Source organism: Lutra lutra, chromosome 9, assembly GCF_902655055.1.
Source record: "Lutra lutra chromosome 9, mLutLut1.2, whole genome shotgun sequence".
NCBI lineage: Eukaryota > Metazoa > Chordata > Mammalia > Carnivora > Mustelidae > Lutra > Lutra lutra.
Genome location: NC_062286.1, coordinates 104,669,590 through 104,696,816, shown reverse-complemented (window position 1 = coordinate 104,696,816; position 27,227 = coordinate 104,669,590). Strand labels below are relative to the sequence as shown.

Below are 27,227 nucleotides of genomic sequence, written 5' to 3'. Positions count from 1 at the left end.
TATCTTAGGTCAATTTCTTTGGGAATTTTTAACAGACCATCCCATATTCTAAGTGTTAGAACTAGAAAAACTGTTTAATATTTATTGATGCTCTATTCAAATTCTCAGTTGAAGGAAAGTACAGCGCAGGAACATAGGGATATATTCTAACAAAAATAAAAGATGAGTACATCCATTTAAAGCCTTTGAAAAGTAACTATTAAGAAATTAGAAAACTCTACATTGTATTAAAAGAATTATAACAAATGTTAAAAACATAGTCTTTTAATACTTTCATAAATATACCAACTGGCATTGATTTATTCTTCTAATTGCTCAGCAAGTCTATTTATCTTAAAATAAATTATGTGAATTACTCACTATAATCTGCCACCTTCTTGTAATGATTTAGGGCAACTTCACAATTCTGTAGAACATTGATTCTGACAAATATCCTGTACCCCTAAAACACAGGCATATATATTCTTAATATTCTGACAGTACTGTATTTATAATGCACCTATTTGACCCAAGAATATTAATTTTACATACCAAATCATCTGGGACATCATGCTTCCTCCAGCACTTCCAAAGGTGTAATATATCAGTGCCTAAGTTAAAAAAAAATCTATATCTACATCCACCATCTAGATTTGAAGCTCAAACCAATCATTGCTTTTCTATTCTTAACCTAGCAATGAAACTTGTACTACTCCAAAATAAATTCTAAATTTGACCTCTTAAATCTGTAAAAATGGCTGACATTTTTGGAGGGCTTAGTGAGTTCTGGAGTCTTTGAAAAGGCACTGAACATATTTCATTTAATTATCACAGAGAACCTATGAAGTAGATACTCCCTATCTATTATGGCCAAACCTGAAATATGGGACATTAAGAAACTGATGGTATTTTAACCTTAAACTTCTGACTATTGAGCTGGTGCTTTTAACCACCACTCTCAAGTGAGCTCCTTTACCTAAAGAGGAGGACTATTCGATAGGTCTCTTTTTAAAAAAAAATTCAATTTTGTTCCAGAAAAAAATAGAATGACCTTACCTTGGCCTTGATTGTATTCCATTCCTATTCCATAAGAAGACAAAAATCCTAATGCCTAAAGCCCAAAAGAAAAGGAAAACTAAATAATCCCATCTACTCATAATTATTCTTATTTACATTGGCAAAAGATATTTTCAATGTTGGCTCCATAATAATTTGTATTGTTGGTTTATTTCTTATCCTATGACAAAATGCCTTTTTTCACTTTTGCTTAGGCTGTAAGAATTTGGAAAAGGCAATAGTGGGAGTTTTGTATAATACATGTGAAAATAGGCTAACATTTACTGACGTTTAGCACAAACTATAATAAAAAAACATTAGAAACCAATGCTTTTTATATGCTTGCCATTTTTTTGGTAATGGAAAAACACTTTTTCCTTCAACATTTTTAAATTTAAATTTGAATATTTTCCTTCATATTTTTAAAAGAAAATATGATAATCATTGAACACTACATCTAAAACTAATGATGTACTATATGTTGACTAATGGAATTTAGATTAGAAAAAAAAGAAAATATGATAGATATAAAAAAAATTCAAACAGGAAGAACTATACTGAATAAAAGTGAAAGTCTGACCACATAGCAAGATGGTGGAATAGGCAGCCTCAGATCTTTTTCCCCTATAGAGACATTGACTTAGCAACAATATATAGTCCAAAAAGTCTTTAGAAACCAGTTAAGAAATAGTAGTAACTCAGAGAAACTCAAAGCAGAGAAAGAGCAAATCCATCGAAAGAATGTAAGAAACGTATTTTATTTTAACCTGCAATTGTTCCTTCCCCAAGCCAGCACAGCTCAGTGGATCAGGGAGGGAAAAAGTCCAGTTCAAGGGTTATTCTCTGGGAGGGAAAGGGAAGAGTGGAACTTAGGTTCAAGTCCAGCTTTTGGAAGGACAGCCATGGGTCTGATTTCTGTCTTGCCTGACTCAGAGCACTAAGAAGAATGAGTATAATTTGGATTCCAGGGCGGGAGTGGGGGTGGGGTGAGAGCAGAGGAGGGGGTTGCTGAGAAAAAAGAGAGCTCAGCCACTTGTTGCAACACTGGAGAATTTGTAGTATACCACAGATAGAAGCCAGCAAACTTGGCACACTCAGCAGAGAGTGCCCAGCTTGTAGCTTTTCCCTTGGAAGGGAAAGAAAAGACTGGAATTGGGACCCAATGTTCTGGCTTTTGGGAAACAGCTCAAAAGACTGGTTTCTATCTCATCTGACTTGGAGCACCGACAGAACTGGAATGCTTTAGATGTCTGGGGCCACTGAGGAAGAAAAGGAATTTAGGAGCTTGCTATAACACAGAGAACCTGCAGTATCATAAACAGACACTAAAGGGAGCAAAAGACTATAAGCTCCTGAAAAAGACCAAAAAAATCTAACTGGGAAATTACAAACTCAAGCTCAGAGAAGACACACATCCCAGAAATGATTTGAGAGTCCCCCAGAATCTCTAACTATGCTGATTGGTGAAAGGCTATGTAGCCAATTTGTAAAGATGGAGAGGTGGCTATATTTTCGAATGCATACCCACAGCAAAAATTTACAAAGCACATGAAGAAACAGGTAAATATGGCCCAATCAAAGAAACAAAATAAAATGAAAAAAATCCAAGCCGAAAGAAATGTAGATATAGAATTACCATACAAAAAATTCAAAATAGCTCAAAATAAAAAAAAAGAAAGCACATATAAACAACGAACCAAAATCAGGAAAAGGATGCATAAATAGAATGAGAGTATCAACAAAGAGATAGAAGAAGAAAGAAAAAAGAAAAGAAAGAAAGAAAGGGAGGGAGAAAGAAAGCCTCCTTTTAAAAACTATGGAGCTGAAGAATACAATAACTGAATTGAAAATCACTAGAGGGTTTCAAAAGTAGACTTAATCAAGCACAAGAAAGAATTAATGAACCCAAACACAGGCCATTTGAAATTATAGAGTGGAACAAAAGAATGAAGAAAAGTGAAAAAAAATCTGAAGAGACTTATGGGAAACCATCAATTGGACCAATATACACATTATAGGAGTCACAGAAGAAGAGTGAAGGAAAAAAGGGTAGAGACCATATTTTAAGAAATAGTGACAACATTTCCCAAATCTGAGGAAGGAAATGGGTAATCAAATTCAAGAAGTTCAATAAACTTCAACTAGGATGAACCCAAAGAGGCCCACCGCAAGACAGATTATAATCAAACTGTTAAAAGTCAAAGACAGAATCTTCAAAGTAGCAAGAGAAAAGAGACTCATCATGCAAAAGAAAGCTCCCATAAGTTTATGAGCCGCTATCTCGGCAGAAACATTACAAGCCGGGGGAATGGGCATTTAATATATCCAGAATGCTAAAATGAAACAGCTGTCAAACAAGAATACTTTATCTGGCAAAACTGACTTATAATAAGGATGGAGAATAAAAGCCTTCTCAGATAAGCAAAAGCTGAGGGGGTTCATCACCACTAGACCTACCATATAAACTGTTAACAGAAGTCCCTCAAGTTGAAAAAGAAAAGATGCTAGACAGCAACACAAAAATATAAAAAAATATTGAGTCCTCTGGTAAAGATAAATACATAGACAAATACAGAATCCTGTAGTATTGTAATAGTGGTACAAAAATAATTTTTTAATTCTGGTATAGAATTTAAAAGAATAAAGCATAAAAGATAGCTATAACTAAAAATGTTAATGAATACAAAATATAAAAGATATAATTTGGGTCACTAATAACATAAATGAGGGAAGGAAGGAGTGTTGTGACTGCAGTTAAGCTGATATCAGTTTAAAACAGATTGTTTTAACTAGAAGATGTTTTATGTAATTTCCAGGGTAACTACAAGGAAAATATGTATAGAAGATGCAGAAAAGAAAATAAGAAGGGAATCAAAGCATGCCACTATCAAATAACAAATAAATAAATAATTTAAAAGGGACCAAGAGGGGAAAAGAGAAAAAAAACAACCACAAAGACAAATAAAACAATCAATAACATGGCAACAGTAAGTCTTTCTTAGTCAGTAATTACTCTAAATATAAATGGATTAAACCCTTCCAATTAAAAGACAGAATGACTGAATTGATTAAAAAAAAAAAAAAAGGGATGCCTGGGTGGCTCAGTTGGTTAAGCCGCTGCCTTCGGCTCAGGTCATGATCCCGGCGTCCTGGGATCGAGTCCCACATCAGGCTCCTTGTTCTGTGGGGAGCCTGCTTCTCCCTCTGCCTCTGCCTGCCACTCTGTCTGCCTGTGCTCTCTCTCTCTCTCTCTCTCTGACAAATAAATAAATAAAATCTTAAAAAAAAAAAAAAAAGACCACATCTAACTACATGATGTCCACAAGAGACTTTAGATATAAGGACACATACAGGCCTAAAGTCAGAGGATAGAAAAAATTATTCCATGCAAATTTAACAAAAAGAGCAAGAGATGACCGTAATTATATGAGACAAAATAGACTTTAAGTCAGAAAATGTCTCAAGAGACAAAGAAGGGCATTATATGATAATAGGATCTATTCACCAGGAAGATATAACCATTATAAACATATATGCATGTAATAGTAGAGCACCCAAACACATGAAGCAAACATTTACAGAACTGAAAGGAGAAATAGTAACACAGTAATCGTAGGAGATTTTAATGACCCATTTTCAGTAATGGATAGAACAACCTGACAGAAACTCAATGAACAACACCATAGACTAAATGGACTTAACAGACATAGAAAACGCCATCCAACAATAGCAGAATGCATATTCTTTTTAGGAACACATAGAACATTTTCCAGGACAGATCATATGTTAGTCACAAAACAAGTATTAAGGTATTTAAGAAGATTAAAATCATACTAAGTATCTTTTCTGAACACAATGTAATGAAACTAGAAATCAATAGCAAAAAGAACAATGGAAAATTCACAAATATGTGGAAATTAAGCATCATACTCTTGAACTATCAATGGACCAAGGAAGAAATTACAAAGAAATTTAGAAAATATCTTGAGGTAAATGAAAATTAAAACGCAACATACCAAAACTTATGAGATGCAGCCAAAACATTACTAAGAGGAAGTCTATAGACATACAGGTGTACCTTAAAGAAAGATCTCAAATCAACAACCTAATATTACATCTCAAAAAAAACAGAAAAAGATGAACAAATTAAGCCCAAAGTTAGTAGAAGGAAGGACATAAAGATTAAAGAAAAAAAAAATAGAGAATAGGAAAAAAAATCTAAACACATGCTACAACATGAATGAGCTTTTAGGACATTAAACTAGGTGAAATGGCCCAGTCACAAAAAGAAAAAAACTGCATGAATCCACTTATATAAGGTCTCTAAAGTAGCTAAACTCTTAGAAACAGAAAGTAAAATGAAGGTTGCTAAGGGGTAGGCAGAGGGAGAAAAAAAGAATTGTTTAATGGGTATATGGTTTCAGATTTGTTAGATTAAAAAGTTCTGGAGATCTGTTGTGCAATGATGCACATATGGTTAACACCACTCTACAGTACATGTAGTAGTTTTTTAAAAACCCATTCCTTATTGATTTGGAATTCCTTTGTTACAATATGAAAAATTTTCATATATTAATGGACCCAAGTCTAGACCTTCTAGTTCCTTGATTTTCAATGGACTATATAATAATGTAAATATATTATTGCATTTTTCATTATGTTGACATTTGCATTAATGATGCAAAACAATGGTAAGTAAAACTGTGGGCATATTAGCATGAATCAAGGAAGTACACCAAACTGCCATTCATATTGTTATTGTATTTTTTTTTTAAGATTTTATTTATTTATTTGACAGAGAGAGAGAGACAGCCGGAGAGGGAACACATGCAGGGGAAGTGGAAGAGGGAGAAGCAGGCTTCCCGCTGAGCGGGGATCCAGCTGCTGGGCCCCAGGATCATGACCTTAGCTGAAGGCAGAAGCTTAACGACTGAGCCACCCAGGCGCTCCAGTTATTATATTTCATACCACACATTCACAGCAAAACTAAAAATAATAGTATCCCTTAAGAATGTTCTTGATTAAGGGGCACCTGGGTGGCTCAGTGGGTTAAAGCCTCTGCCTTCAGCTCAGGTCATGATCCCAGGGTTCTGGGATCGAGCCCCATATGGGGCTCTCTGCTCCGCGGGGAGCCTGCTTCCTCCTCTCTCTCTGCCTGCCTCTCTGCCTACTTGTGATTTCTCTCTGTCAAATAAATAAATAAAATCTTTGAAAAAAAAAAAAAGAATGTTCTTGATTAAAAAAAAATGTCCTTGATGAAGCAGTAAAAGCATTATTTTTGTTAAGTCTCAACTCTTGAATAAATGTCTTCTTATATGGAAAGTGGGCATAAAGTACTTCCAATAGTGAAATAAGTTGGTTGTTTCAAGAAAATGCTTGAAATTCTTGTTTGAGTTGCAAGCTGAAATAGCCACTTTTTTCATGGAACACTATCTTTACTTCAAGGAACAATGGCTCAGCTATGTTCATTTAGACTGGCAGACATTTTCTTGAAAATGGACAGTTAGCCTGTCATCAATAAAAACTATTAAGTACTGTCACCAAAGATAAATTCAAGCTTTTAAGCAAAAATCAGAATGTTGGAAAACTTATACCTCCTATCATGTATACCTTAAATCTGCTCGACACCCTAGCACTTTGACTTTTCACAATGGTGGTATTAACAAATGTGATTTCGAGATTGTATAATGCAGTGTATCAAATTTGGAAGACTTGCATAGCTTAGTGAACTGATATTTTCTAAATAACCAATGCATGATGTTAAAAAATCTGTTTAGGGGAAAAAAAAAATTCCATTCAAAATACAAGATAGACCAGTCGATTTTAATGTAACAGAATATAAAAAGTTCATTATGTAATTTCAGATTCCACACTGCATATAATCTTTAAGAAGTCATCACTTTGAGCTTTAGTGTAGAAGCAAAGAAGAATATCTATAATTACCTGAAAAAGTGTTAAATACTCTTAACATTTCTAGGTTAGTTTCCTTTGCTATTTCTTTTTTCTTTTAGCTTTTTGAGATACGTATTTAAGTTTCTTATTTATTAAAACATTTAAAGCTGTATATTTTCCTCTACATGTGGCTTTAGCCATTCCTTAACTTTTTATATGTAGTGTTATCATCATTGTGTTCTTAATATGTCATTTCAGTTTCTATTTTATCTTTGCTCTTTGCTAAAAATTAGGAGACTCTTGAAAATTTTTTTAAATTTTTATTGAATTTTATAGTGAATTTTAAGCTATCTTTTTATCAGTAATTTCAGTTTTACTGCTTCTAGTCAAGAATGTAGTATCATTTCTATTTTTAAAGTGAATTAACTTTTTTCTTTCTGTGATAATTTTTTGAAATAACTGTAAATTTTTTGCTTTTAATTTTGTTTGAGATGATCTCCACATAAAACTCTTGCATGTGGATGTCGTCAGGGTATGTGGTTTCACTGTTGTTGTTTTGTCTGTCTGGATTCTCTTTGTAAAACCATTTTCCTTCCATTCTGAATTCATTCAGTTCTATGCAGTTCCTAACCACTTTCTGAATCTAGAGGGTCACATGACACAGGCTCAATCAATCAGATTACTATGCTTTTCCTGGATGTGGTGATTGATTCAGGGTGGTCTTGTGTGATCTAACCCAACACTTTTGCTGAAATCGTTGGGAAAGAAACTGGCTTCTTTTACAGAGACTTCCAGATTTAAGGACTAAGGATACCTAGGTTCGTTGGTGACTGTTTTTGCCTCCATGGGGTCAAGCCACTCAAAACCATCATACAAAGAAATGAGACAAGAGAAAGTGTGTCTTGATGTCTTCATTCTGGTCTCTGGATTCAGAGGATCTAAAGGCAGCTACAATGTCACAGTTAAATGAGCAAAAAAATCGCCATTTGCTTAAGCCAGATTGGTTGTATTTTCTGTACTTGAAATTCAGAGAATCCTAACCAATACAAATGGACATCTCTGTTGCTGGGAGGGAAGTTCTTTAAGTTAGTAGATACACAGTAAACCAAAATTAATCTCTGTATAGTAGTTGTTGCCTAGTACTTAGTTGTTTAAAACTGTATGGTAGTTTGGTGCTTAACAAATCAATTCCTTCTTATACCACTTTCTGCCTTGCAGACATTTGAGGGCAGCTGTTTGATACCAGGTGTTCTCTCCTACAAAGATTCCCTGTTTTGCCTTCCTTGTGTGATATATTTTAGGTAGTATTCATCATCTTGTGTGTTCACTGAATCTAGTCTATATCATGGATGCCATATTTGTCATAGTCCTGTTGGAACAAAGTAATTACATGTTTCTAAAAAAAAAAAAAAAAAAAAAGGAAAGATCCCAAAGTCCATGAAACTGCATCACATTTTGTTACTACAAAAGGAATAGCTGTCACAAGCCAAGTTATCCCACTAAGTGCAGGAGGAATTGCCAAATCCCTAGGAATAGATGAAAAACTAATGAATAATGAGAAGCTGTTGTGGCCAATTTATTTATCACAAAGAATTATGATTAAGGTGTTCAACATCATTGTCAGGAACCTCTCGGTAAATTTGAACTGAACTTCCAGTTACATGTGATTCGATCGAAGAAAAAATAAAAGTATAAATTTAGTCAAATTGGAAAGTGTCAGCATTAATATTTGTAGTATGAGTCAGTAGTTTGGAAGAAATCCTGGAGGTAATTGAGGAAATGTTGCACTACTGACATTCTTTTTTTTTTTTTAAAGATTTTATTCATTTCATTTGACAGAGATCACAAGTAGGCAGAGAGGCAGGCAGAGAGAGAGAGGAGGAAGCAGGCTCCCTGCCGAGCAGAGAGCCCGATGCGGGGCTCGATCCCAGGACCCTGGGATCATGACCTGAGCCGAAAGCAGAGGCTTTAACCCACTGAGCCACCTAGGCGCCCCACTACTGACATTCTTAATGGTATGGAGAATGATATACTGGGAGACAGTCATCAAGGAAGTTTTCTAAGTTGAAAACTGATTCAGTTAGACTCTGAATGAGAAGAATTTTGGAACGCCTACATTTATTTAACTTATATTTAATTTTTTATGTAATTAAAGAATGACATGATAGAAATCTATGTCTAAAGTATTTAAAATAGCAGTTTTAATAAGAGTAAAACAAAAACCTGTAATATGAAAGCATTTTAAACTTTAATTCATCATTTATATAATTATATAACTTATATTTTAAAAATATATAACTTACAGCTGATGGTGTCTTATAATGGATAAAATATGGGATTATCATCTCTACCCCCTTTTTGAGATTTCTTAGTCTAGCAACCCTGTAAAATAGAGCTTGCCTAATACAGACTGCTTTTAGTGAACTCATGCTGCTTGACAAGTAGTACTGCTTCATTTTATGGGATTTTCAAAAACAAACATTTTGAAAGTATGATAGGAACTCTTACCATTAAATTCACCAGCATTATGGGTGATTTTCAGAATTTTACATCCTCCAAGCCTTGTGGCTCCTTTCCTGCCCCCCTTACTCAGAATCATTGACAAGTTGACAGTGACATAATTTATGAGTTCTCTTAGTACCCAGGGATGGAAGTGGATTGGGCCAAGAAATCTGAACTTACTCCAACAGATGCCTGCTGCACTCTGCTTTAGGTGTTTCTGAGACATGCATTCTAATTCTATCCTTTTAATTTTGAATATAAGTATCCTTGTTCCACTTACTATGGCTGTGTAACAAATTACCCCAAAACCTAGTGGCATAAAACAACCATTTATTTTGCTAAGAGTTCTGTGGGTCAAGAATTGATCAAAGTAGAGGAGGCATGTTTTGTCTCTGATCCACAGTACTCAAAGGCTGGGGGATAGTATCATCTAAAGGCTTATTCATATATATGTTTGGCAGTTGATGCTAGATATTGGTTGAGACCTTAGCTGAGGCTGATGGCCAGAGCACCTTCATGTGGCCTCTCCTGTTGTATAGGCTTTCTCACAGCATGGTGGCTGAGTTCCAAGAGTAAGCATCCTGAAAGAGCTAGGCAGAGCTGTAAACTTTTTATGACTTACCCTCGGAAGTCTATCGTTACTTCCACCAAACTTTATTGCTCGAAGTAGTCAAGAATCTCCCTTAAGTTGGAGGGGAAATAGACTCCACTTTTTGATTATGTGGGTTAGGGTGCTGAAATAGCATATGGAACTAGAGATAGTGCTGTGGCCATGTTTAAAAAAGATTTATTTACTTATTTATTTAAGAAGGGGAGGGGCAGAAAGAGAGGGGAGAGAGAATCCCAAGGCCATGTGGGGCTCAATCCCAGAACCCTAAGATTACAACTTGAGCTGAAACCATGAGTCAGACACTTAATGGACTACACCACACAGATGCCCCTTCTGTGGCTGTTTTTTTTTTTTTTAAAGATTTTATTTATTTGACAGAGAGAGATCACAAGTAGGTAGAGAGGCAGGCAGAGAGAGAGGGGGAAGCAGGTTCCCTGCAGAGCAGAGAGCCCGATGTGGGGCTCGATCCCAAGACCCTGAGATCATGACCTGAGCCGAAGGCAGAGGCTTAACCCACTGAGCCACCCAGGTGCCCCTCTGTGGGTGTTTTTAAGAGAAAAATTGCCACAGTGCTTGACAAAAGCCAGAAGAATGTGGAGATATTCCATTTCTTCTTAGTTATTAATCATTATGAGTTAATGAATTTAGGTATATTTGCGGTATTTCAGTCCACTGTGGTAATTACTCATTTTAGTGCTCAATTTTTCCATCTTTAGTCAGTAAGAGCTTATTCTGAGTTAGTTCAGTCTTTTGGTTATGACCATAGTATTTTCTGACAGCTTTCTTGCTATCATATTGTATGATATAATAGTTTCTAGTCATACTGATAGGACATCTTGAAAGATAAAATGTTTCGAGAGCATCTTGTACATTTCTTGTTCCACACCAGAATTTGACATTTTCCAAGGATGCTGGTTTCTTTTTAGTTGGAGAGGATTTCTGTTTTTGTTTTAACATAGTCCTTCTTGGGGTGTGAGTTAATAAATAAATTTAATTTTAATATATTTAAAAATACATGCATATTAAGATTAAAATTCTAATACTTCTGAAGGTTTACAATATAAACATCAATGTCCTGCTCCTTTCCAGGCCATTTTTTTATTCTCATAATAAGCAACCACTTTTAATTATTTTAGCTGTCTTCTTCTGATAACTTACCACCATATGATTCTTGATAAATTGCTACTACTTACTGTTAATTTTTATATTTCACACATTATCTCTAAATTGACTATATTATAGATGATGATTAGGTCATTTTACATTATTTTTTCACTTTTTTCTCCTTGCATCTCTTCTCGACAGAATCACAAAACTAAATTTTTTGTCAGAACATAATTGTAAAAGTCTGTTTTGGTGTTCCTAATATTTTCAAGGTTCTACTCAAGGATAAAGATTATAATTCCTGTTACCATTTTTAGAAGTTCATCACACACTCTTTTTTTTTTTTTTTAAAGATTTTATTTATTTATTTGACAGAGAGAGCTCACAAGTAGACGGAGAGGCAGGCAGAGAGAGAGGGGGGGGGAAGCAGGCTCCCTGCTGAGCAGAGAGCCCGATGCGGGACTCGATCCCAGGACCCTGAGATCATGACCTGAGCCGAAGGCAGCGGCTTAACCCACTGAGCCACCCAGGCGCCCCTCATCACACACTCTTATGTATATCACTGAAAATATACTTTTCCATGCTTTATATTAATAACAATCTGGTGTTAGCCATTCAACTTGGTTGATGAAGAAATATTTGAAGAGCACAGGGTCATAAGCAGAATCCTGTGGCAGATTGCCAGAGACTTGCTTTCACATTGGCATCAACCCATTAGTCTACTCTTTATTTACAATCATCAAAGCCCACGTTTCTATTTTTTCTTCCAGTTCACAAGAACATTCTGCAAGGCTTTGTTAAGTGTCTCCCTAAAGTAAAGATACAAGAAGTCTGATAATTCAATCAAAACTAAATGTATAATTTCTTAAACTTTGAAGTATAATTTCAAGGACAAAGAACCATATCATTTTTTAAATTAGGGAACTGACTGCCCAGTTCAGTTCCCAAGATCAAAATAACTCTAACATGTGGTTTATTTTTATTTTTTTTTTAAAGATTTTATTTTATTTATTTGACAGACAGAGACCACAGGTAGGCAGAGAGGCAGGCAGAGAGAGGAAGGGAAGCAGGCTCCCTGCTGAGCAGAGAGCCCGATGTGGGGCTAGATCCCAGGGTCCTGGGATCATGACCTGAGCCGAAGGCACAGGCTCCAACCCTCTGAGCCACCCAGGCGCCCCTAACATGTGGTTTATAAGTATAATTCGTGTAATCTATTTAATCCATAAACTGAAAAAAAAAAATCTTCTGTTTTGACCAAGTCCTCTTTAGTCTCAAAAGTTTCCCTTCTACGGAAAGTAGACCAAAAGGGCGTTATTACAAATGGAAGGCATCTGGAATCCTGGAACTCCTCTAACCCTTGTAGTTTATATATATATATATATATATTTTTTTTTTTTTTTAAAGATTTTATTTATTTATTCGACAGAGAGAGATCACAAGCAGGCAGAGGCAGGTAGAGAGAGAGGAGGAAGCAGGCTCCCCGCCGAGCAGAGAGCCCCATGCGGGGCTCGATCCCAGGACCCTGAGATCATGACCCGAGCCGAAGGCAGCGGCTTAACCCACTGAGCCACCCAGGCGCCCCCTTTGTAGTTTATATTTAAAATGGCTCACTTGGCTCCTTTTAAGGATCTCTTTAGTCAATATTAGATTTTTATTTTGCTTGCAACTCTTAGCAATTTTTGATTCTGCTCAACTTAGAAAGTGATTTATTTATGTAGAAACCCCGACAGCAAACAAATATACTGACCTTTATATGAGAAAATGAGGATACTATTCTATTCAGTTGAGCTTGTATTTTAAGATACTTTCACCAAAAGTGTATGATTTTGTGCACAGCTTATCACACTTTATGGCCAGATTCTGTTGAAGAAATTTGTGAGTTGTGGATTGTGTGGGAGTTAAATTTCCATCCTGTGACAGGGGAGGGGAGCTTTTCTTTGTATAAAGTTCATTCTAGAAAGTAAGGAATGAAACCATGATTTTAGCAGCTTTAAAACTAGCCCAAAAGGCATGTTCCCTCTTTCACTGAAAAATAACAATGGGTGATTTTGAATTAATTCTCTGGAAGGCTCAACTTTCTTCCTTCCTCCCTTCTTCCTCTCTCCTTTCCTTCATTCTAGTACTAAAGGAAGACAAAAGATAATATGAGCTTTCATGTAGTGAATATGCTGATTATAGTCATTGTTGTACTATTCCTTTACACTTGGACATTGTCACCTAACAACTATACAATAAGCAGTTTTAGGCATTTGGTCTTTCTTTGGAGATACAGCTGAGATGAAACAAGATGGATTATAGCACAGTTTACACTTAATCCAGAAAAAAAAATGCTAAGTCAAAAGAGAAGCTGTGTAATAGTGATGACATCAGTGACGCTTCCAGTGGTTTTTAAAGGTCAAGCTCCACAAATTAGATCTGTTTATAAGACTTGATTCTGAACTCAACAATTGTGCCATGGTGTGTAAGAAACTTATAATAGCTGGGATTTGAATGGAAAGAGTTTAGCATAGAGGATTTTTTTTTTTTAATATTTCAAAGCAAATTACTCAGGTTTCATAATAATAATTTAAAAGTTAAATATTCCTTTTACTTTTTATATAGGAAATTATTGTTAAAGAGAAAAGGTTAAGCATTCTTCCTCTAATTACTGCACAAGGCTTGAAGGCATCTGAGATCTTTACTTTTAGCTCAAATTGCATACCAAACAAAAGTGTGAATCAACCTTAATGAACAACTCAGATCCTATCTGTACCCTTAATACAAAAAGAACATTAACATCAAGATGAAATGCTCTATACAGGTAATCCTAAAATTATCAAAGTGATTATTAGGTTGACTAAAAATGATTTTTTTCAGTAGTAGCACAGTACTAATAACTACATTCCCTCTACAAAACACCTCTAAAATTCTCATCTAAAATAAATGAAAAATATGAGGAATCTTTGCCATGAGATAGAATTATTCTAGAATTACAAAGCATGGAAAAATATGCAATTCCTCATATTCTCCTTAATATATCAATAAAAATAATTTTTAAACAATAGAATAGATTTTCTTATAATTTATAGTAAATCTTTTTGAACATAGTAAACCTTTTTGAACATATACATACATCTGAGTTAAATGATTTTTCTGTTATCAAAGTAATACATAACCATGAATAGAAAATGTAGAGGAAAAAAGCCCAGTGAACTATTTTTAAAAAGAAGATAGTTACAAATAATACCACCACTTAGAGATTACCACAATTAAATTAATTTTTTTTAAAGACTGTATTTATTTATGAGACAGAGAGAGAGCAAGAAAGCACAAGCAGGGGAAGAGGGAGAAGCATGCTTCTCACTTAGCTTACAGCTGGACAAGGGGCTCATCTCAGGACCCCATGATCATGACCTGAGCTGAAGGCAGACGCCTAACCAACTGAGCCACCCAGGCCCCCCTAAATTAAATTTTAAGGTGATGCAACATGGATGATCTATTTCATGATTCTTTTTTTTTTTTAAGATTTTATTTATTTATTTGAAAGACGGAGATCACAAGTAAGCAGGGAGGCATGCAGAGAGAGAGAGAGGCAGAAACAGGCTCCCCGCTGAGCGGAGAGCCCGATGTGGGGCTCAATCCCAAGACCCTGAGATCATGACCAGAGCTGAAGACAGAGGTTTTAACCCACTGAGCCACCCAGGCACCCCTATTTCATGATTCTTAAAGCAATGAGGTTTAACCCTATATTCTTGTTTGGCAAATTGACAAATCGAAGCTGTTCATTGATATTAAGAGTGAACCTTTTTAATTCTGAATTTTTGCTTCCTGAATGAGAATCAGAGAAGTAAAAAATATATAATTTATCTACGTTTAGCTGGTATAACATAATATCTTATTGGAATCCTCTACTGTAGGACTCAGTTTTGTTTGCTATTTCCTCAATTTCCACCATGTCCATGAAGACGACTCTGTTAGTGAATAGTTCTCATTATTTGGAAGCTATTGTTTCTTTCTTTAAAAAAAAAAATATTTATTTATTTATTTGTCAGAGAGAGAAGAGAGAGAGAGAATGAGCACAAGCAGGAGGAGTGGCAGGCAGAGGGAGAAGCAGCCTCCCTGCTCAGGGACTCCATCCTAGGACCCAGGGATGACCTGAGCTGAAGGCAGACGCTTGACTGTCAGAGCTGTCCAGGAGTCCGGAAAGGTATAGTTTCTTTGAAAATCAATACAATAGATTCTGCTCATAAACTCAAATGCTTTTGTTGTCCTTATCAAAATTTCCTTTGATTTGGAATTTTGTGGGATGAACCATTCAAGGTACATGAAAGAAATAATTATGCCTCTTTTCCTTTATTCAGCTGCCCTTTGTATGTAGCCTGAAAATTACATTTTCCCCTGACCGCTCAAAGCTGCTTTATAATATGGGTTCTTCTCTTTTGTGTTTTTCTTTAACTCAGATCTTTATTAGACTTCTGGCACTCCAGGCTCTCCATTTATTACATTTCAGTATTTCTGTTCTTCCTTTTCCCCCCAGAGATAGGTGTCTTCATTCTCTTCATTTTTTCCTATCTTTGTCCTTCTCATTCTTTTTCATTGCCATTCACAGTATACATTTCCAGCTTCTTTAGCTACACTGCTGTTGCTACCTTGTCCTTATAGTTTCCAGCAATATTTCTTTTTTTTTTTAAGATTTTATTTATTTATTTGACAGTGAGAGAGAGAGCACAAGCAGGCAGAAAGGCAGGCAGAGGGAGAGAGAGAGAAGCAGGTTCCCCGCGGAGCAGGGAGCCTGATGCGGGACTCGATCCCAGGATGCTGGGATCATGACCTGAGTCGAAGGCAGCCGCTTAACCAACTAAGCCACCCAGGCGTCCCTCCAGCAATATTTCTTAAGAGTGCAGGTAGGATTCCTATATCAGGGTGGCACAAACAGCCTGAGAAGAAAGATGGTCACCCAGCCTGTTAACCTATTAGCTCTCTATTTAGAGAGCTCTGATCAATATAGCACGTGGCCATCCTAGTCACAGATTGAATTAAGCATTGTTTGTAGCACAGAATCTCTTTGACTAGTTGTTCTTGTACAAGGAGACAAGTCAGTTGTAAGCAGACCTGCTATTGGAAACAGACTTTTCTATAGGGATGACAGGGGTGAGAGCAAAATTTCAGAACAGAATCCAGCAATCCAGCTGTAGTACTAGACCAGGATCTTGCAGGTGCCCGGCTCATCCAGATGTTAACAATTTGGTCACTAGTTTATGGGGAGGTCATGAGGGGAGGGGGATTCCAAGTAAGGAATAAGGGTGTCCAGGATGTCAGGGAGAGCATAGGAGGTGTTTGGGACAGAGACTTTTTGCCACCTTGTATTGTAGCATTTCAATAGGCAGTGTGATTGAATTTTGCATATCAGGTCAATGTCAGCTTTCCAGATGATAAGTTTGTCCTCACTCATATTCTATCTTCTTATCCTCCTGAGACCCAACACATACATATGTCAGACAGATATCCCCATTTTACGATGAAGAAATTGAGACTCAGAGAGGGCAGGCCACGAGTATTGGAACTGAGATTTAAAGCCAGGGACTGACTGACTCCGAAGCAAAGCCATTAGGACTAAAATCGTTACACAACATTATTCATTGATGTACTTTAATATCTCTAAGGGATCGTGCAGATATTATTTGCTTCTTGCAGCAAAATTATAAAGTAGTGTGACCTTATCAACAGTTCCCTTTGCAGGTTTGGGAAACCTGAGGTTTATAGAAATGACACTGAAAGAATGAACAAGATGGGAAGCTCATTAGTTGTCCCGCTTTCCGATTCCAGCTTTCTGATTCCAGAACCCCTGTCTGCTACCACGACAAGCTACCCTGAAGTCTGTAATTGTACGTTTTCAAGGATATTGTCCCAACAATGCCTGCTTGTCTCTACAAAGATGGCTGTCATAATACATAGCCAGTGGTCATCCATTTAGAGTTATTCTTCCTAGCACTGGATTAGCACTCAGCTAATGACCTTCTCCTATCTGTTTCTCCTTAAAATCAATGGCAAGCATTTGATGGCCAATGAACTGGGATTAGAGGGCAGTCTGTGGCCATGCCATGGAACCACATTAATCTGAGAATGGGGTGTGATACTCTGACTTTGGCCCTGAAATCCAGGTGTTTTATGTACCATTTCTGTTAATTTGGAATTTCTTTTCTGGGAGTACTGTTTTGACCTTCTATCAAATACTTTCTCAAATACAGACAAATAAATCTTGTATGTTGTCTATATCCAATATTCTAGACTAGGTACAAATGTCACTTTTACCTAGAAGCCTTCCTCCTCTGCTCTAGGCAGAACCTGTTAGACTCTTTTCTGTGTCTAACGCAGTTTATAACTATAGTCTGCCTAAATTGTGCTGCAATTATGTATTTATACTTCAGATTGACCCATAAGGACTGTAACCTATTAATCTTTTTCTATTCATCAACTTAGATTATGTTTGGAACATTGTGTCAACAAAACAACTGTTGACTTAATTAACTAATTAATACTCCCACTAAAAAATAAAGTACATGTTCACTAGTTTAGAAAGGAATGCCTGGGTGGCTCAGTGGGTTAAAGCCTCTGCCTTCGGCTTGGGTCATGATCCCAGGGTCCTGGGATCGAGCCCCACATCGGGCTCTCTGCTCTGTGGGGAGACTGCTTCCTCCTCTCTCTCTGCCTGCCTCTCTGCCTACTTGTGATCTCTGTCAAATAAATAAATAAAATATTAAAAAAAAAAAAGAAAGGAATTCTGAGATATTGTTTATAGTGCTGGATATGATGGTAACATTTAGTTTGTTTTGGAACTTTGTGTTTGGACAATGAAGGTTTAAAAACTCTATTTTATTATAACATTTATAAATCCGTTTACTCCTTTGTAAATATAATGTTTTGTATTTAGTTTCAAAAAATTCCCTGGGGTAAAAAGTAGTATTCAACAACTTAATTAAAATTATACAGATATTTAAGATGGTGATATTGAGGGGTGCTTGGATGGCTTGGTCAGTTGAGCATCTGACTTTTTTTTTAAGATTTTATTTATTTATTTGATAGTGAGAGAGGGAACACAAACGGGGGAATGGGAGAGGTAGAAGTAGGTTTCCTGCTAAGCAGGGAGCCCCACACAGGGCTAGATCCCAGGACTCTGGGATCATGACCTGAGCCAAAGGCAGACACTTAAGGACTGAGCCACTCAGGCACTCTGAGCATCTGACTCTTGATTTCGGCCCAGGTCATGAACTCAGGATCATGAGATCAAGCCCTTTATGAGGAATCCACTTCTGTTTCTTTCCCTCTTGCTCCCTCTTTGCTCCTCCCCCACCTCAAATAATCAATAATCAATAAATAATCAATAAATAAATCTTTAAAAAATATAACGGTAGAGGGCACGTATTGCATGGAGCACTGGGTGTGGTAGATAAACAATGAATTCTGACACACTGAAAAGAAATTTAAAAAAATAAATAAAAATTTAAAAAATACAACAGTGATGTTGATCTGCATATATTTACATGGCAATTTGTTTATAATATATTATTAAGTGAGTAAAGAGATTAGGAAACAGCAATTAAAGTATGATCTCATTTTTGTAAAAAAGAAATTCTACATAGTAATAGGAAAAATTCTATAAGAGTAATATTTATATCCTTTCTTTACAATGAATGATGACAAAGTTCCAGGTATGGAATTAACCTTTACATATTATTTTAATCTCCACAATAATTCTATTTAATTATTCATCATTAATTGATCCAGCAATCAATGTATATTTCTTGTCCCAAGGACTGTGCTAAATATTAGATACAACTGTGAACCAGATGGACACAGTATCCAGTGTATTATATATGATAAAACCTAACCCTACAGATGAAAATTAGAGAGGTTGTCTCACTGATCAGAGTTTTGCTGGTCTAGCTTTGGTTTCAACTAAGTAAACACAGAGACTCATGAGGCTCCCACAGATTCCAGTTGCCACCAGTCTATTCAGGTGGATATAGCACAGGAACTGCAGTTTCCCAGTTTCCTAGGATAGTCCTCCCGGGGCCATTATCTTTGGTCCCTCAGATGAGGCCTCAAGGAGGTGAGATGCACAGTAGGTGGGTGCAGGAGCCCCAACCCCCAAGTAACGGTTCCATATGTGTGGTGTCCTAAGAATTACTACCACGATCAGGTATTTACAGTTCATTACAGTTTGCCCCAATGCGATGGAAGTTTGTCAATCTGAAGTCATTTCAGTCATAAACAATGCTACCTAGAAACACACTAAGTGTTTTACTACTATTAGATTATGAGGGAAACAGAATCAGAGAGTGTAGGAAAGGATCCTCCTGTGGAAGGGGAAAGGATTTTGTTAAGGAGGTATCCAATAAGCAAGTGGCAGAATGGATTTGAACTTCAGTTTGACTCCAAAGTCTAGCTTCTGCATTTTCCTCCCAGAGATACCAAAAATGATCTCAGGGAGGAGAAGTTTCAGACAACTTTTATTATTTTCTTCATACTTTCTGAATTCTCAGACATTTTTTTGTCATGAGCATGAATTTCTTTTGTAATCAGAAATAAATATTTTTATTAAAAAGACTAACAACATGAAAACATACTTTTGCTATATCATTAAGTGAAAGTAGCCAGAAACAAAATGATATATGCACTTGCATTGTGATCAGGATGATGTAAGAAGAGAGATGCCTGAGGAAGAAGCTAAGCAAAAATATAAAACAGTCCTAACAATAATTGAGTCAGAATGGTTGGCTTGTGAAGGTTTTATTTATGTATGTATTTATTTATTAATGTATGAATGTATATACGTTTCTGTTTTCCAGATTTTCTATGAAATACTTACATTATTCTTGGATTAAATGAAATGCATTCAGTAAAAGAGAAAAGAAAATATATTTAGTTTATAAAATGTTTGAAATGTAAAAACCAGGCAAACAGCATGTAAGGTCATAGATTTACTCTGTGGGTTTTTTTTTTTTTTTTTTTGTATAGGTGAATATATTTAGGTAAAATTTAATTATGTTAGGGGTTCAGAGTTCTTAAATTATTTCTAAACACACCCATGGACATAAGATGGGAAGCTGAATTAGAGAGCATTTCCATTCCATTCCTGACAGTCACCCAATTAACTAGAAGAATTTGCCCAGTTCTCTTGCTATGTCCCCTCCCTGACCCCACTATTTCAGTGTTACTGTAACTTCCCTAGGTCTGGGTTCATGCAGTAGAATGGGAATAATATTGCTAAACTCCTTTCACATGCTATTTGTCTATAGTTATTTTAGGATGTAGCTACGTAAGGCTTACTTTTCTTTCAAAACTCACATTTTGGGCTTTATATGATCCTTCTTTAGCTAGGGACTCGTATAATTGGATAGCCGCTGTTATGTTTTGCATGCCAAAATTTCCAAATAGCAAAGCATCAGCCATTTTCTCCATAGCTTTCATGTTTCCCATGTCAGCTGCTTTGGCAAAGAATACGTAGGCTCTGTTTCAAAAAGATGAAGGTAGAGGTTTGATGATCAAAAATGTTTTTCTGCTCCCTCCTTCACACTACTTCTCTCTAGCAAGTAGGACCAAGTTGTTATTGCTACTAATAATACAGTTTAGCTGAAGTCCATCACATCTATGGGTCAGTAGGGTTTTTTTCAGCCCTACGTTATCTAAGATTATAATTTCAGATATATCTGACAAATAGTGAAGCTGGTGAAAGGAAGAAATATATAGGATACATCATGCCTCAAGCTTATTCACCAAGTGAAGTGAAAAACTGAGACACTTGTCCTAACATAGTGAACTCTCCCATGATTACCCGCATTACATGAATATTTGTTTAACAAAATGAACTCTGAAATATAAAACAATGTAATAAAAAGTAATCAAAATTGGAGTGTCACTTCTAGAAGTTACTATAATGAAAACAAGAGTCCCTTTATATTCTGAAATAATTTTCTAAAATAGAACATATTCCTCAGCATGCAAAGTCAGGCTGTGTGGAAAAATAATAACCAAATAAAACCCAATGGCTATTAGGGCTCTAAAGTCTTGACTGGTTCAAAATCTGGGTCCACCACTTACTAGTTTGAGAGCTTCAGGCAAGTTATTTAACTTATTTTTGCCTCTCTCATTTATGGAGTGGGGATAACAAGAGCCCTTACTTCATAGGGTTGTTGGGAAGATTCAATGAGATGATCCATGAAATGCTTGGCATAGGACCTGGTACATAGCAAGCACTCAATAAATTTAGCTGCCATTATTATTATTTTTAGGACTACTGCATAAATTCCAAAGTTTTATAGCATGGTAATTGTTCTGTAATTAGTGGGTAAACGGTGTGAGAATTTAATGATTATAAATATAGATGCCATAGGACGGCCTTACATTGCATTTTCTGAGTCCCACTCAGAAATCATCTGGACCTGATCTGCCTAATAGGTAGTAACGGAGAGCCTTGCAAGGTCAAAACTTGTGTCAGAGACAGAGAGTACTTTTGGGATTTATTTTTACTCTTTAAAATAAATTTTTAAAAAAGATTTTAATTTATTTATTTGACAGAGAGAGATAGCGAGAGAGGGAACACAAGCAAGGGGAGCGTGAGAGGGAGAAGCAGGGTTCCCAGTGAGCAGGGAGACCGATGCTGGGCTTGATCCCAGGACCGTGGGATCATGACCTGAGCTGAAGGCAGATGCTTAACAGCTGAGCCACCCAGGCGCCCCAAGGATTTGTTTTTACTTTTATAACTTCCTTTTTGGTAGCAGTAAGAACAGAAAGCATTAACCTCTACCAGTGACCTTGACTCAAATACAGGAACAAATACACAAATCTATCCTTGCTGCTCAGAAGGATCAGGAGACTCAGCTTTATGTACTGCTTATCCACCCTGATGCTAAAATAATTTGCCCTTGGTGGCTGGAGCAGAAAAGAATGGGCTCAGACTGTTATCCACATAGGCTTTAGGGTCTTGGATGGCAACACAGAGAATAGACTCCAGTGGAACAAAAGAAGCCAGGAGGTCAAGCAAGAAATTAACCATGGTCAGAGCAAGCTAATATTCTAGGGACCAGAAGGCAAATAAAACAGAAGGTCTAAAAGTCAATGGATGCAAATGTCTGGCATTTGGAGATAGGCTAGAAATCATACACAGACTCCTTGAAGTTATTCTGCCACATGGTTTGCTGCTGCAACCACATAGCCTGCTGGGATTAGAAGGGCACCCACATGGACCGGGGCAGAGAAATCTGATGGGCTGCAGGAGCCAGCAGTATATACACATTCAGTGATCCCAGGACACAGCAAAAGTTTGTAAAACCAATCCATCTAGGTGTCTTTAACTCTTAAGGGAGGAGTGTATACCTCGGTCCTTTGTCATGAAAGTCCAAGCTGATATAAGGAATACTAGAAACAGAATCCAGTGCTGAAGAAAGTTGTTGGTAAACTCAGTAGGATTAAGATCTGGGCTGTAACCCCCAAGGGGGAAAAAGTAAGAGAAACTGGGAAGAATTAGCAGATCCCCAAAAGAAAGTTCAGTTAGCTATCTGGGTAACTCCTAAAGTATCTGGTACTGGATGTTAAGGTGGGTGCTAGGGAAGGAGGAGACTAAAGGCATCTCTAGGACTCATCAGAAACTTGGTGTAGAGCAGGAGCTTATCTTCAAATCTTCTTTGCTTGTGTTGTGGGGGGTGGGAGGGTGTAATTCTTAATGACAGCTAACCCTGGTTATCTCTGAGGCTGCTTGACTCCTGTAGACAAGTCTGTGTCTCCCTGACGCATGCTTGCTTAACATCTGTACTTCTAACAGCACTGACTTGTTAAGCAATTTATAGATGAATGAATGAATGAATGAATGAATGAATAAATGAATTGGGTCACGATGTGGATGTGGATGAGCCAAAAGGACTAGAAGCACCTCTGTCTTATACAAGAAGTGGTGAAGCAAAGAGGACACAAGATTGAGGAATGAATGGGAGAGAAATGATTCCTCTATAGTCAGTAGGGTGTTCATTTTTCTTTCCCCTGACCACAATCTTCAAGATGGCTAGACTGGGTGTAACTGGCTTAAGAGAAGAGCAGACTGTCTTGATATTTGGAGGAATTTCATTCAGTTTTCCCACAAATTCCTGAAATCTCTTGCTATGAGCAGATTTGGTTTCAGTTCTCAGTCAACTCAGAAGGGTCAGGGGACTCAGCATTATGCACCCTCTCACATACCTAAGCTACGGCAGAAATAAACTGCTCTTGGGGTACTTGGTAGACTTAGTTGGTAGATTATGTGACTCTTGATCTTGGGGTTGTGAGTTCAAGGCCCATGTTGGGTGTAGAGATTACTTAAAAATAAGATCTTTAAAAAAAAAAAAAGCTGCTTTTCTGGCACTCTTGGGCAAGGATACGCTGGGCAAGAACAGCCAGAGATTGAATCACACCTAGGTGGCATAAAGACTCCTTCACTGCTGGGCAGTCTGCTTTCATGGTTGGGTTTTCTCCCCATTCTTTAAGCCAAAGAGGAAGGTACCCATCAAGGTTAAGTAGATAGTTACTTGGGGAGCTTCCAAGAGTGATTTTGTCCCATTGGACTGAATCTCGGGTTTCCTTTAATTTAAAAGGGCCTACTCAGGGATGCCTGGGTGGCTCAGCCATTAAGCAGCTGCCTTCAGCTCAGGTCATGATCTCAAGGTCCTGGGATTGAGCCCCACATTGGGCTCTCTGCTCAGGGGGCTCTTTGCTTCTTCCTCTCCCACTCCCCCTGCTTATGTTCCCTCTCTTGCTGTATCAAATAAATAAAAAAACTTAAAATTTAAAAAGAAAGGGCATACCCAGTGGGGCCCTCATCTTGAGTTCACCTGCTATAGAGCTAATCTGAAACCTAATCCTAACCGTTCCCAGAATTTCATTGTTCTTTCATCTAGCTGGTCTGGGTTGAGAATTCTCTATTCTTACTCATCCATTCAGTGAGCACCTGAGTAAGCAGACTTCCTTATCAGGCTGGATTATATTTTGGGGGTCTGATTAAACCCCATCCTCATCATGACAGCCCCCAGAGATGCTCAATATGAAACCCAGGTTTTGCAGGGGATGGTTTCCTCTGCTCTTATAAGGAGCTTCTAATTTAACTTCCCTTAGAGAGCTGACCAACTCCTTTACTTCCTTCTTCTTGTCACTTTGGGAGAATTATAGAATATTTTTGACCTTCTAGTTCCTCCTCTGAAATCTGGGGATAACAATTTATGCTTCACAATATCATTGTGAGCAATGAATGCTATTCCACACATAACTGCCCAGAACAATAAGTAGCACAAAGAAGGCACTTAATAAATGGAAGTTTTTCATAGTTGAAATGCCCCTTTATTCTCTATACTTTTATGCTCTTCTGGGAAGCTTTGAGCTTTAAGAAAGAATTCAGGAACTCTGCTGCTGCCCTGCCTAGGATACCTACCACAGCACAGGGATGCTTCCCCCAGAGCAGCTATGCCTGATCTGTGTGCAAACAAAAGTTGTCTCCTTGTTGGAGGTCCGGAGCTCATTCTTTTTGTTACTGCTTCAAGACACACTTGTTTTCTTCTCTCCCATACCTTCTGCTTACCATTTAGAGGACTAGAGATAAAGATAAATGCTTATCTTTTGCTTACTATGTGTTGGGCATTGTTCTAAGAGCCTAACTGTACTATCCAGAACACAAGCAGGTTAAGTAACTTGCACAGGGATTACACAGCCAGTGAATGGAAGAACTAGGAGTTGATCTCAATGAGGTTTTAATTAGGGACTTGAGGGGTAACCTCATGTTGTGTCCCTCTACTGGGGGGACAAGATATTTCTGCCTCCCCTTTAGACAAAGTAGACAAATGAAAAGAGAAATGATGAATATGGAGTGAGACCATGTGGCCATCCCTGGTTACTTCCCAGCTGTGTATTTGTGATCACCTCACTTTAATATCCTTGAATCTCTCTTCCTAACTGTTTAAAGGTGTGGGAAATGAAGTTCTTCTTAACTCATAAGGCCATTTGGGGGATAAAATGGAATCACATACATGAAAGTGCTTTGAAAACCATAAAGTAGGTTTGTAGGGACAAATGCTGAGTTAGGCAGAATAAAGCATTCTAGGGATGCCTGGGTGGCTCAATTGGTTGAGCAGCTGCCTTTGGCTCGGGTCATGATTCTAGCATCCTGGGATCGAGTCCCACATCTGGCTCTTTGCTCAGCGGGAAGTCTGATTTTCCCTCTGCCTCTGCCTGCCTGTGCTCTCTCTCTTTCTGATAAATACATTAGTAAAATCTAAAAAAAAAAAAAGAATAAAGCATTCTAAAACAACCACTCTGATTCAAGTAACATGTCTTATTTCATTTGAAATACCTAATAAACTCAAAACAGAATATTTTTGCCTGAGTACTCAGATTAGTGCCTTAATTCTGCATTTCACTTAAAGTGTTGGGACCACAATTTCACATTCAGTTCGGTTTGTTTAGGCTGATAATTTTAGGATTCTTTAAACATCAATGGATCCTTTTAAAAAGAAAAGCTTATGGGCCAATAAACTTATTTGTTATCCCAATAAGCTTTTAATGACAAACTAGATTTTGGATTGCTCTTTTTTCTTAGCCAGGAATTTAAGTTGGCTTAGGTAACTGGACAAAGACTTACTGTGCTTTTTGTTTTTGGCTTTTGGACTGCTGGAGAATCTTGATGCCCATCTGAAACAGCTGGTCTCCTTCATCTGTGAAATTTTGCTTTGCTTGCTTTCTTACTATATATGGACAAACAAGGAAAAATAACATTATTTGTATGTTTTATATTTTTAAAATAATGTGCTGCCATATTAGTTTGGATTTTGCTCATGAAAAGGTTCAGATGAACCTCCCCAAAATGTGCCACTTTGGCATGTGGATTATTTTGACCTGAATCTAATCAAGGCCAAAAAGACTCAAGAAGAGCTTTTTACCTCCTCCTTAATTGCCTCTAGGAGTTTAGATAGAAAGCCTGGTTCAGGAAGAGAGTTATTACTGGAGATAAATATGAAGAGTATGGGTTAGGTGTGGTAAGGTGAGGGGAGGTTGGCAGGGAATATTTATTCAACTTCCTCTCTGCCCTAATGTCTCTGCATGGTATGACAATCATTTGTTTACCAAACATTTGCTCTTCCCATCTTCCTGTGAATTATCTTCTCTCTCTTTGAAGCCCCAGACCCTTACCTCCTTCTTAGCTCAAGATGGCATATAAGGCTCCAGGCACCTGGGTGGCTCAGTGGGTTAAGCCTCTGCCTTCAGCTCGGGTCATGATCTCAGGGTCCTGGGATCGAGCCCCACATCAGGTTCTCTGCTCAGCAGGGAGCCTGCTTCCCCCTCTCTCTCTGCCTGCCTTTCTGCCTACTTGTGATCTCTGTCAGGTAAATGAATAGAATCTTAAAAAAAAAAAAAAGATGGCATATAAGGCTCAATTTCCCACATATATGAAATTAAATGTTTTCCTCTCATTGAGCTGTCTTATGTCAATTTAATTAATAAAGCAGCCAAAAGAACCTAGAAGGGTAGAGGGAAAATGTTTCCTCCTTTATGCTCTCCTTATTTTTTAACCTCTGTATTTCAAGATCACCTTGCCTTTAGTCAGAATGTGGAAGCTACTACAAAAACTATTATCCTCTTCCTGTCTTCTGTGAAAGTGTCTGGAGGTTGGAGGAGATAGAAAGATGCTTCTGATGGTAGGAGGGAGAGAGATGATCCTAGTCTGGGAAAGAGATGCAAGTTTCCGCAAATACAAAGTGGGAAGCAAGGCCTCTAGGAAAAGGGGCTGCTTGGTGACCCTAAAGAAATGATCTTAGACACCAAGATCTCATCTCTCAGACTCCTTTGTCTGATCATTGACCATAAACCTTAGAACTATAAGATTCCAAGACAACATGAGGACCTGAGCAATGGGCATCTCCTAGAAAAGTAGCGAACATCTAGGATTGGAGGAGAAAATCTCCCTGAAAATTTTGCTCTCCCCAAGGCTCATTCTTCCTCCCTGACAACCTTTCTAAGACCTTGGGGAAAACACACAGAAAGAGTACCAATAACAACTTGCCTTTTGGGGATGGGAACACAGAATTAATTT

At 37.3% G+C, this 27,227-nt stretch overlaps 1 protein-coding gene across 4 annotated transcripts in view; it reads right to left on the bottom strand.

Moving 5' to 3' along the window:
* The window catches only part of SEL1L2 (SEL1L2 adaptor subunit of ERAD E3 ligase), a 109,399-nt gene that overhangs the window by 33,040 nt on the left and 49,132 nt on the right, over positions 1–27,227 (bottom strand). For 3 of the 4 annotated variants that reach the window (XM_047745559.1, XM_047745560.1, XM_047745561.1), the window contains 5 exons: positions 25,779–25,881; positions 20,471–20,633; positions 1,036–1,090; positions 532–590; positions 361–442 (listed from right to left, as the gene is read on the bottom strand). In XM_047745559.1, the coding sequence (XP_047601515.1) occupies positions 361–442; positions 532–590; positions 1,036–1,090; positions 20,471–20,633; positions 25,779–25,881 (462 nt within the window). Of the gene's footprint in view, positions 1–360; positions 443–531; positions 591–1,035; positions 1,091–20,470; positions 20,634–25,778; positions 25,882–26,246; positions 26,251–27,227 lie in introns of those variants that run through there. The other variant, XM_047745562.1, reaches the window with a different exon arrangement.